General features: G+C 39.9%; 1 protein-coding gene across 1 annotated transcript in view; it reads left to right on the plus strand.

Moving 5' to 3' along the window:
• Window positions 1-268: 268 nt before the first annotated feature.
• amph (amphiphysin) overlaps window positions 269-12,931 on the plus strand; it is a 53,413-nt gene continuing 40,750 nt past the window's right edge. The window contains exons 1-4 of the mRNA XM_057857291.1: window positions 269-402; window positions 7,703-7,783; window positions 7,881-7,935; window positions 12,081-12,175. Of these exons, the coding sequence (XP_057713274.1) occupies window positions 334-402; window positions 7,703-7,783; window positions 7,881-7,935; window positions 12,081-12,175 (300 nt within the window). The 5' untranslated portion in view covers window positions 269-333. The remainder of the gene's footprint in view (window positions 403-7,702; window positions 7,784-7,880; window positions 7,936-12,080; window positions 12,176-12,931) is intronic.

The raw sequence follows: 12,931 nt of genomic DNA on the forward strand, positions 1-12,931 counted from the left end.
CATATTTTTTATCTAAAAAGTTTAAAGAACACTTCATTGACACATTTAACTAATTTTCTCCCTTTGACGACGTTATACGTCCAATCCATTTGAAGTAGGAGGGATGATATCTATGATCTATCTATCTATGATCGTCTATTGGACATATATTATCGTCAATAAATGTAAATTACTTATTTGGTAATTTTTCATTTTTAATTCAAAGGTTGGGCTATGCCTCCTCTTTTACCAGTTGATTTCGTCTCCCGCGCAAGCGCACTGCGACCTTCCCTTCCCCCGCCCCTCCCCCTTGACGCTATTTCGGCGTTAATCCGCGGATGTGAGTGCGGCGTCATGGCGGACATCAAAACGGGAATATTCGCTAAAAATGTGCAGAAGAGGCTGAACAGGGCGCAGGAGAAGGTAAGCGCTCCGAGGGGTGTGAGAGAAGGAGATGATGAAGATGAATGAGTTGGAGGAAGATGAGGACGGGGAGGTCGGTGATGGACGCTGACGTCCTTGCAGGCAGGCCGTGACAGCTTTTGGAAATGCGCGATGCGATGACGTCAAGTACAGCGAAAAGCAACATCATACGTATTCCAGCCTCCTCCAAAACTCGATTAGCTGTCATTAAGCGTTTTTTTTTTTTTAATTGCCCTAGTGGTGACGTCATGCAACACGAGCGTTCTCGCGAGATGACGTCAAGGGTGATTACTTTCGCCACATTTTGTTTTAAGTACACACATAGTGCAATCGTACATTTAGATTTTTTTTTCAAATAAATGTAAATTTTCTATGTAATTTAACTTCTATGTACTCCAGGAACACCTATTTTTGTTAAAGAAGGAGTACATTTGACTACATTGACATTTATTTTCAGCCAGTAAATATGTTGATGATCCCGAAACGCAATGTCAGCAATAGAATTAACTTACAAGATATATGCCCTGATAGTAGCTGAGCCCATGCTCGTACATACAGGCATCCCAGGTGTGTGTGTGTTTTCCTGTCTTACCTAGTGGAGAAGTAGATGCCGCATCCTTTTTGACTGAATATTCCTGCCAGGAACATTTATAATAATGCGTTGAAAATGAGCATTTCTTTGCTTCCTATCATTAACTTTAACGTTTTTAGTGCAGCAAACTGAAACTCCACCCACCATTTTGGCGGTGCTCTCCCGCGTTTCATGGACCACATGTTCAATCCTTGGTTCTCACTCAGTAGTAGTTATCGCTTTTGAAAGCTTAGGTTTGAAAAAATTACGTATATCCATCTTGCCTCTTCTGCACTCAGGTGATTATTATTATAATTTTTTTGCTAAGCAAAGAAATTGACCGTATCTAAATTGTGAGTCACATGATTGAAATATAATTTTGACCCATTGTTAAAATATTTTTTTGCTAATTTCATTCATTTTTGTTGTTTGTTTTACAGTGTATCACAAAAGTGAGTACACCCCTTGCATTTCTGCAGATATTTAAGTATATCTTTTTATGGGACAACACTGACAAAATGACACTTTGACAAAATGAAAAGTAGTCTGTATTCTTGTATAATAGAGTTCATTAATTTCCCATCAAAATAACTCAAAGTATAACCATTAATATCTAAACCCCTGGCAACAAAAGTGAGTACACCCCTGAGAAACTACATCCCTAAATGTCCAAATTGAGTACTGCTTGTCATATTCCCTCCAAAATGTCATGTGACTCGTTACAGGGGTGCTGTCAGCATTGCTGCAGAGATGGAAGAGGTGGGGGTGGGGGGTTCATTCCCACCACCATGCTTGACTGTAGGCATGACACACTTATCTTTGTACTCCTCACCTGGTCGCCACCACACATGCTTGAGACCATCGGAACTAAGGGTGTGACAAAATATCGAAATGGTGATATATCGTGATACTTTGTATCCCAAAAGGTTATCGATATGCTCCTGCCAAGAATCGAGATATCGTTTTAAAAAGGTGTCAATGTTTCCACCACAGGTGGGTTGGGATCTGAGCTATTTGTAGGCCATGACATGACATGATAAGTCTTTCTCCAAGGACTGCTTTAACGGTTTTAGCTCTTTGGCATGATGCATTATCATCTTGGAAAATGACATATTTTCAATTGAAGGGATAAGAAATCTAAAATGTCTAAAATTTCAATGTAAACTCTTGAAATTTATTGAAGATTTAACCACAGCCATCTCCCCAGTGCCTTTGCCTTACATGCAGCCCTACATCATCAAGGAGTGAGGGAATTTTGATGTCTTCTTCAGGCAACCATCTTTGTAAATCTCACTGGAATGGCACCAAACAAAAGTTTCACCATCATCACCTTGTCCAATGCAGATTCTTGGCTCTTGACACCTTGTCCAATGCAGATTCTTGACTCCTTGTCCAATGCAAATTCTTGACTCTTGACAAGGTGATGATGCTGGAACCTTTGTTTGGTGCCATTCCAGTGAGATTTACAAAGATTGTTGCCTGAAGAACCTGTTCCAGTGAGACCTTAAATGGCCCAAAATTGCCAAATTGCCTGGCATTGACTGCCACTGACAGCCATAGACGTTCAATCCGTTTGAAGTGATAAACTCATTCCAATTCACAGCACAAACTTTTTTTCTGTTTATTAGTTGTTTGTACTATCCTAGAATGATTTCCTGACCAATGTATCGATAATCGTCGTATCGCCTTATCGTCAGATCATCGTTATTGTGAGCTTTGTATCGCAAATCGTATCGTATCGTGAGGTACCAACAGTGTTGTTAATCTTACTGAAAAAAAGTAATTAATTATAGTTACAAATTACTTCTCACAAAAAGTAATTGCGTTAGTAACTCAATTACCTGAATGTAAGAGTAATTAGTTACTTGGCAAAAAAAAACAACAACAAAAAAAAAAAAAAAAAAAAAAACATTGGCCAGTTTTTTGTGAAGGTTTTTGGTACAATTGGCCCGAGCCCAATTCTTTACCCGAATTTACCCTTTACCCTGAATCAACTGTTAAAAGTTGTTAAAATTGCTCCCATTATTGCATTTGTTCCCTTCTCTCGACTTTCGACATATGAAAGTTTTAAAACTGTTTCATCATTTAAAGATAGATTCAAGTCAAGATTTTGCCGATTTAGAAGTATTTTAGATAAAAAGTTACTTAGGTTCGCTAGGAAGGTTCTCTACAACAGAGCCGTCCTAAAAAGTCTACTGCTTTAAGATGGCGGCTGTCTACTAACGCATTTAGTGCCATGCAGTGTTGTTAATTTTACTTTAAAAAAGTAATTAATTACAGTTACAAATTACTTCTCCCAAAAAGTAATTGCGTTAGTAACTCAGTTACCTGAATGTAAGAGTAATTAGTTACTTGGCAAAGTAACTAGTGATATATATATATTTTTTTTTTCTCAAAAAAAAAAAAAAAAAAACACAGGTCACACAATGTGAAGCTTAAAGGGTTTGGGGGACAATTGGCCCTAACCCAATTCTTTACCCTCCGCTTAACTAGACACAAGGGTATTGCGATAACTAGCTAGTAACCTTTGCTATGTGTGGAAGTCATTTAAAGTTGTGAATCAATCGTTAAAGTTGTTAAAATTTCTCCCGTTATTGCATTAGTTCCCTTCTGTCTACTTTAAACATGTGTAAGTTTTAAAACTGTTTCATCATTTAAAGATAGATTTAAGTTCAGATTTTGCCGATTTAGGAGCATTTTAGATAAAAAAAAAAATTACTTAGGTTCGCTAGGAAGGATCTCTACATCAGGGCCTTCCTGAGAGGTCTACTGCTTTAAGATGGCGGCTGTTTACAAACGCATGTAGTCCTTAAAACATGTTGGCAATGCAGCAGTGTCTGTCATTTGCATCTAGTTCTATAATATGATATCTACCGTGTCATGTGGGCGTAGTTTGTCGGCTATGGCTGCAGTCAGGTATTATTGGAGCCACCTAGCATCGCGGTTGCAACGGCGTCTTCCCCACTCCTGCTCAGCTCTCGTCCCCGTGAGTCTGTTTCTCTCAGACTTTTTTTTATTCAACCAACTTAGTAACGCATAGTAACGCACGCCTTTCCCGCCTCAGTAACGGTAACGGCGTTGCCAAGATGAGAAAAGTAATTAATTAGATTACTCATTACTGAAAAAAATAACGCCGTTAGTAACGCCGTTATATTGTAACGCCGTTATGAACAACACTGGGTACCAAGAGGTTCCCACTCCTAATCGGAACCAAACAAATTAATCTTCGTCTCATCAGACCATAGGACATGGTTCCAGTAATCCATGTGCTTTGTTGACATGTCTTCAGCAAACTGTTTGCGGGCTTTCTAGTGCACCGTCTTCAGAAGAGGCTTCCTCCTGGGGTGACAGCCATGCACACCAATTTGATGGAGAGTATGGCGTATGGTCTGAGCACTAACAGGCTGACCCCCACCTCTTCAATCTCTGCAGCTATGCTGACAGCACTCCTGTAATGAGTCACATGACATTTTGGAGGGAAGATGACAAGCAGTACTCAATTTGGACATTTAGGGATGTATTTAGTTTCTATAGGGTGTACTCACTTTTGTTGCCAGGGGTTTAGATATTAATGGCTGTATTTTGAGGGTAAAATAAATTAACTCTATTATATAAGCTGCCCACAGACTACTTTTCATTGTGTCAAAGTGTAATTTTGTCAGTGCTGTCCCATGAAAAGATATACTTAAATATCTTCAGAAATGCGAGGGGTGTACTCACTTTTGTGATACACTGTATTTGCTTTACAACTTTTATAGACAACATTTTACCGGCAAAGTCTTAATTTTAAATTCATATATTGGAAAGGCAATTATATGCAATGGCATTTTCAGCCACCTGAATACGGTTGGTCGTCAGTCAAAATCGCGCTCATCAAGGCGAAAGCGAGACCTCATTTCCCTCAAGTCATTGCCAGCAGTCACGGTCTGCCTCAACAGTTCCGTCATTTGGCGCCAGATGACATCCACCTTTCTCCATCCTTCCTCGGACTGAACCGTCTTCTCACGGGATAAGTCACAATCCGAGCTTTCACCCGGTCCTCCAAAGCCTTGAATTGCACTGTTTGATCCGTGGACAATTTGTCAATTTCCTTGAAAGCTGCCGTCTTGGAAACTTTCCCGTACAGCAGGGCACCTCCCAAGCAAAAAACCCACGACCGTCATGTCAAACAGCCAAGTATCCTCGATAACTTCTACGGATAGGACAGTGAGCCAGGCGGGCTTGCAGTGTTCCCATCATTCACTCACTGAGCCTGCCACATAGGTCCCATCCAGGCAGGAGGGCTCTCCTGGGGCGTCGTGTCTTGTTAAAAAAATCTTGTCAATAGCGCTGACGGACCAACTAATCAAATCCATATTTTCAAGTCGATACTCAGCAGCAGCTGGTCCACAGAGGAAAAATACAAAAAAAGTTGACAAGATAGACTACAAGATAGCAGAGCGCAGAAGAGGAGGTGAAACACGTCCGCCCCCGACGAAGGCAGGAATAAGAAAGGCTTAATCCTCAAGTTACCGGGGGTCTAATTAGTTGGTGGAGTTAACAAATTCTGTTCAGTGGTGGTGGTAGTAGTAGTAGTAGTAGTACCCAGAGGTTGCGGGTTCGATTCTCCGTCTTGATGATCTCGTCTAAGAATCCTTAAGAAAGATACTGAACCCCATGTTGCCCCTGGTGCTGCAGTAGGTACAGTGGGGCAAATAAGTATTTAGTCAACCACCAATTGTGCAAGTTCTCCTACTTGAGAAGATTAGAGAGGCTTGTAATTGTCAACATGGGTAAACCTCAACCATGAGAGACAGAATGTGGGAAAAAAACCGAAAAATCACATTGTTTGATTTTTAAATAACTTATTTACAAATTAGAGTGAAAAATAAGTATTTGGTCACCTACAAAGAAGCAAGATTTCTGGCTGTCAAAGAGGTCTAACTTCTTCTAACGAGGGTTCACTCGTTACCTGTATTAATGGCACCTGTTTTAACTCATTATTAGTATAAAAGACACCTGTCCACAACCTCAATCAGTCACACTCCAAACTTCACTATGGCCAAGACCAAAGAGCTGTCGAAGGACACTAGAGACAAAATTGTAGACCTGCACCAGGCTGGGAAGAGTGAATCTGCAATAGGTAAAACACTTGGTGTAAAGAAATCAACTGTGGGAGCAATTATTAGAAAATGGAAGACATACAAGACCACTGATAATCTCCCTCGATCTGGGGCTCCATGCAAGATCTCACCCCGTGGCGTCAAAATGATAACAAGGATGGTGAGCAAAAATCCCAGAACCACACGGGGGGACCTAGTGAATGACCTATAGAGAGCTGGGACCACAGTAACAAAGGTTACTATCAGTAACACAATGCGTCGCCATGGACTCAAATCCTGCACTGCCAGACATTTCCCTCTGCTGAAGCCAGTACACGTCCAGGCCTGTCTGCGGTTCGCTAGACAGCATTTGGATGATCCAGAAGAGGACTGGGAGAATGTGTTATGGTCAGATAAAACCAAAATAGAAATTTTGGTAGATACACAGGTTGTCGTGTTTGGAGGAGAAAGAATACTGAATTGCATCCGAAGAACACCATACCCACTGTGAAGCATGTGGGTGGAAACATGCTTTGGGGCTGTTTTTCTGCAAAGCGACCAGGACGACTGATCTGTGTAAAGGAAAGACTGAATGGGGCCATGTATCGAGAGATTTTGAGTGAAAATCTCCTTCCATTACCAAGGGCATTGAAGATGAGACGTGGCTGGGTCTTTCAGCATGACAATGATCCCAAACACACAGCAGGGGCAACAAAGGAGTGGCTTCGTAAGAAGCATTTCAAGGTCCTGGAGTGGCCTAGCCAGTCTCCAGATCTCAACCCCATAGAAAATCTGTGGAGGGAGTTGAAAGTCCGCTTTGCCCAACGACAGCCCCAAAACATCACTGCTCTAGAGGAGATCTGCATGGAGGAATGGGCCAAAATATCAGCAACTGTGTGTGAAAAGCTTGTGAAGAGTTGCATAAAACGTTTAGCCTCCGCTATTGCCAACAAAGGGTACATAACAAAGTATTGAGATGAACTTTTGGTATAGACCAAATACTTATTTTTATCACCATGATTTGCTAATAAATTCTTTAAAAATCAAACAATGTGATTTTCTGTTTTTTTTTTTTTCACATTCTGTCTCTCATAGTTGAGGTTTACCCATGTTGACAATTACAGGGCTCTCTAATATTTTCAAGTGGTAGAATTTGCACAATTAGTGGTTGACTAATACTGTACTTATTTGCCCCACTGTAGATGAGGATATAGTGTGATGGTGTGAAGCGCTTCGAGGGTCTTAAAAAGGCGGAAAGGCGCAAAACAAGTGTACCAAAACTCAATTTACCATTACCATTTGACCAATCAGAGGACGGGGTGAATACTAATGCATGAGACAGAGGCACGGCTGCATCTGAGCAGAAATAACCCAGTTTTAAATGATTTTTTTGGGTATTTTTTTGTAAAAAAAAAAAAAAAAAAAAAAAAAAGGCCAATACCAATATATACGTCAAAAGAATGGTAGCGGTGCAACTCTAGTATTTACAAGTCACGTCCTGTTCATTTTGGGTCATTCCTGCGTTACTTCCTGTCCATTTTGGGTCACTTCTTAATGATTTTGGGCCATTTGCAGCTCACTTCCTGTTAGTTTTGGGCATTTCTTCCTGATAACTTCTTGATGTTGACATACCACATCATTTGCTCAGGTGCTGCAGAAGCTGGGAAAAGCCGACGAAACCAAAGATGAACAGTTTGAACAAGTTGTCATCAACTTCAGGAGGCAAGAGGTAAACCCCAATCTGAGACTTTAAAACTTTGGCACTTGTCTCAAGTCTGTCTGTTCTAACTGTTGTAAATAATAACAAGCGTTTTTTTCCTATGCAGTCTGAAGGTTCGCGCCTGCAGAGGGAGATGAAGGCCTACATGGCTGCTATTAAAGGTGATGTGCACCATTTGTACAATTCACGGACTGGGATGATTCGATACGTAACGCCAGCGCGCTTTTACCCATGGTTGCTACATGGGTGTAATGTAAGGGTGTAACGGTACACGTATTTGTATTGAACCGTTTCGGTACAGGGTGCTCGGTTCTGAACGGAGGCGTACCGAACGAGTTTCTGACGTAATGTAATAACCAACATGGCCCCGTGTTCAATACAAAACCCTCCTACCACAACAAAACAAGTAGGAACTAATATTCACATTGGAACTAAAGTTATACAATATAAAATAGACAATTGAAGGGAAAAGGTACCGTTCTCGCACACACCATATAATTGTTTGCATTAGTATAACACATTCATTTAACTATAGTTTAGGCCGACTCCACTCAGTGGCCTTGAACACAGTAAAGTAAATCACCTTATCGGCGCTCATGAGGGGGAAAAGGAAAAATGGTACCGTTTCTCGTAGGCACCGTCTAACTGTTTGCATTACTCGAACACACGTAATATAATCAATCAGGGAATAGTATCATTTCTCATATTCACTGTAGGACTGCACTACTCTAACACACCTAATGTAAAATAAATAGCACACCATGGTTTAAAGAAACAGAATAGATACACAACGCCATCTTATCACAGAAGCCTAAAACGTGTGCGCCACGAGCAAGATTGACGCACCAAACTCTGGCAATCAGTCCTCCCGACAAATGAACAAGGACAAAGACCAGCGCGCTTTGTCCTAAAACAGGTAGTGCCAGCCCGGATAACAAAAGTTGATAGCAGGCGCTTGTGACGTCAAGACCAGCATCGGTCGCTGTGGCAACCACATCCCATCCACGCACGAACCTAAGCAACCTGAAACCGGCCAGAGAGGGATGATCCCAAAGCAACGCCTGGACACACCTTTGGCCGGCCCACGGTCTTAAAAAACACTGGATACTGAGATAAGACAGATTTTGCTGCTCGGAAACATGTAGCCTTGTTTTGGATCCAAAATTGTCCCTCCGTCGTCTGTTTTTGCCTTGTTTTTGACCATTGTCGACGAATAAATTGTCAACCTGCTTTCGGCGAGTCTTTTTCAAACTTTTGGAACATGGAGTCAGTACAAAGGGTTAATATCAGAGATGAACGCGCGAAGTTCTGCCTTCCCGGTTGGCGCGCGCGGAGGCAGCATCGGCAGAGCGGCACTTTGTTCAGCTGTCGCTGTTTCCGTGCGGCTTGTCTGGGGAGGCGAATTTCAACACAATATAAATAAATACTACATCACTTTTGTAAAATATAAACACAAAATAAATAATAGCCCATTTAAATACAATAAGTTGAAACGAGCTAAAACACCTGTAATTAAATAATAAGAATAATACACAGATCCTGCTTACACAATTAAATTATTATTCATTTCTGTGTGGCACTTTAACTTGAGAAAATCCCCCAATAAAGCTTTTGAAAATCGTTCATAAGAAAAAACAAAAAGATTCATTGAGGCATTTCATTTGTAAAATACATGTTAAAATCTTTGTCACTGGGATTGCTTTTCTCTTTAGCACAGGACTTCTTTTTTCTTCTTTCTTTCAGAAAGAAAGCTGAACAATACGCGGAGTCTGAAAGGCAAATTGTTGTTGGATCTTGAAATACGCGCTACTTTTTGAGCAGAATTCTAGCTTTGTATAAGCTAATGTTCCTATTGTTGAAAGGCAGGGGTGAAAGTGGGCCAGAACGGTCAGGAACGCAGTTCCGGTAAAAGATTCAGGCCCGGAATGCTGTACTAGTAAACGGTGTTTGATACCAAAAATATGACGGCAACTGTCAAAACGTTATGTAAAAAAATATATATATATTTGCTGAGCTGCCACACATGCATTTCATTTCCAAGAAGAAAACAATCTACCAACATCAGATTTACATACACAAGTGTTAACAGCAAGCATAACAAAGTGCTTGTGTAGCGTAATCCGTTTCCACCAATATTTATTATTTATTTTAGTCCACGGACGGCATGGAGGTTTCCCCAGCTGCTGCAGTTATCGGAGTCTGACGATGATGAGTCACGTCAATGTGTGAATACCCGCAGCAAAGCAAAATGCCTGGACTCATTTATCCGTTCAATTGACTGACACACTGAAATGTGATCAGCAGAGATAGTTAGCTGTGATTGGTTCAAATGTGCATGTTTTCTGGAACAGCAAAAAAAAAAAAGGTTGTTGAATTGACGCGACAAAAAAAGGGCAATGCAACATAAAATGGATCAAATCTTTAAAAGCAAGGAAAGAGTTGAGGAGGTTTATTCATCATATTTAGTTTTATTTGCTCTGATGGGGGGGATTGGAACATCTTAGCTGTCAATGTGCACTTTGGACTCATATTTGTTCACTTAGGGTTGTTCCGATCATGTTTTTTTGCTCCCGATCCGATCCCTGATTGTTTTAGTTTGAGTATCTGCCGATCCCGATATTTCCCGATCCGATTGCTTTTTTTTTTTTTGCTCCCGATTCAATTCCAATCATTCCCGATAATTTTCCCAATCATATACATTTTGGCAATGCATTAAGAAAAAAATGAATAAAACTCGGACGATTATATACATTCAACATACAGTACATAAATACTGTATTTGTTTATTATGACAATAAATCCTAAAGATGGCATTTACATTATTAACATTCTTTCTGTGAGAGGGATCCACAGATAGAGAGACTTGTAATTCTTAAAGGATAAATGTGACTTTGTATATTGTGACTAAATATTGCCATCTGGTGTATTTGTTGAGCTTTCAGTAAATGATACTGTAGCCATTTAACTTCTGCCCAAATGCATGATGGGAAGTGCAACCATGACTGTGAATTGATATAGCTTCTCTGCATTGGGAAATAACATAGGGTATTAAGAAAAAAATCAACTACTGCCTTTCTTCCCCACATTGCTTCCCACGATTATTCTAATCGTTGGGAGAGGGATTGTAAGGCTTTAGCCATTTAAAAAAAGGTTCCAAAGGCTGCCAAAATTCACTCATTTTATGCTGCCTTTTAGCTTTATATACTGTATGGGTAAAATGGCACCATTATAGATTGAATGCGACAATGCGTGAGTGGGTCGTGCAGCGCATGTGTTAATTGCGTTAAATATTGTAATGTGATAATGTAAAAAATATTAATTCTCGCCTTTAACGCGATAAATTTGATAACCCTACATTAAGCTTAAACTAAAGACTCTGAAAGAGTGCAACACATTATGTCTGTAACGTTAAATACAATTAGAAAACGATTTAATTAAAAAAATATATACATACTGTATTAAAAAAAGGCATGTCCGATATTTTTTTGCTGATTCCGATACTTTGAAAATGACATGATCGGACATCCGATCGATCGGGATGCCGATCGTTCGGGACATCTCTAGTTAGGCTACTTACTAATTTCCTTATGATTGAGAAAAATCAATGTTTGCGCCCTCTTAAAAATATATTCCATTCAACTCTGCATAATATTAGTCATTTGTACTTATTTTTCTGAATGTATTTTACTTATATCTTAATTATTTTTTAAAAAATGTTTACATTAACTTCAATTTTAATATACAGTACATCCTATGTTCTTAAGTAGTTAAAATTGAGATTTGGCATTTAGTATGTGAGGAAATGAGAAAATAAAAATTAGGAGATGGAGGTTATGATTATTGCTGTTTTTGTTAACTTTTATTTTGCAAATAATTGAAAAAATATTGAATGAAAATCAGTTTTAGTTTTTAGTTTATATATGTGTTATAGAAATAATTGCTAAAACAGTTTTCTTTGCATTTCATTAGTTTAAGAGGTTTGAACCCCCCCTCTTCCCCCAAAAAATGAAAGAAAAAAAAATAAAATAACATTTCTGGCTCCGTGGCGACCTTTACATAGGGGAGTTCCGGCAATAAATTCTAGCCACTTTCACCCCTGAAAAAGGTGTGTAATTAACAACTAGCACATTTATATTTTGCATTTTGTTTTCTTACTGTACCAAAAATGAACCAAACTGTGACCTCAAAACCGAGGTACGTACCGAACCGAGATTTTTGTGTACCGTTACACCCCTAGTGTAATGTTTTCAAATTTTCATGATAGTCATCGTTAACAAAAACAACACTTTTTGCTGTCCGTGTGTAGGAATGCAACAGGCCTCTATCAACCTGACGCAGTCCCTACACGAGGTCTACGAACCCGACTGGCACGGAAAAGATGACGTCTTGACTATCGGCAAGGTACGCCTTTTGGTGTGTTGCCATCGCTGCAGCGAGGGCGCGCATACACGAAGAAATGTGATAAATAGTCTCCAATTTCAGGACTACGGACATTTTAGATAAATTTTTTGGGGGTCAAAAACATGAAGTCTGTGCACATGATTTACTTTCGCGGGCCACACAAAATGATGCGGTGGCCTGGATTTGGCCCTGGAGCCACCAGTTTGACACCCAGTATATTTGGACAGCGCTGTTCCAATTTAACTCATTCACTGCCATTGACGGCGGTAGACGTCCAATCCAATTTTATTCGAGATAAAGTCATGTAAAAAGCTTTTAAAATAGTTTTCAATGAGTTTAACTCACTGACAGTGATAGATGGCCAATCCATTTGAAGTTGGAGGGTTGGCAGTGAATGAACATGCGTTTATTGGCTTTGCATGTGTTGCCATTTTCAATGGCGTACCGCAAGCAACACGTCACTTCCGCTCATTAATATTCATGACATTAGCTACTGTTGCTAAGTAGGGACAAGCCACTGTTGTCCCTAATAGGAAAAGAATGGAAATCGTGTACGAAGGAGATGTTTACAGAGCTAAACCTACCAATTCTCTCTGAAAATGATGTGCCTGGTGCCAAATTCACTGGCAAAGATGTGGAAGAACATAAAAATGTTCAGTTAAAGAGATGGCTTCAGTGTCGAAGGCTGAAAAAGATGAAAAAAATGAGCCGACCTAAGCATAGCCTTAGCTTTTTTATCGACACGACTGACAATGA

The sequence above is a fragment of the Corythoichthys intestinalis genome, chromosome 14, assembly GCF_030265065.1.
Source record: "Corythoichthys intestinalis isolate RoL2023-P3 chromosome 14, ASM3026506v1, whole genome shotgun sequence".
NCBI classification, from domain to species: domain Eukaryota; kingdom Metazoa; phylum Chordata; class Actinopteri; order Syngnathiformes; family Syngnathidae; genus Corythoichthys; species Corythoichthys intestinalis.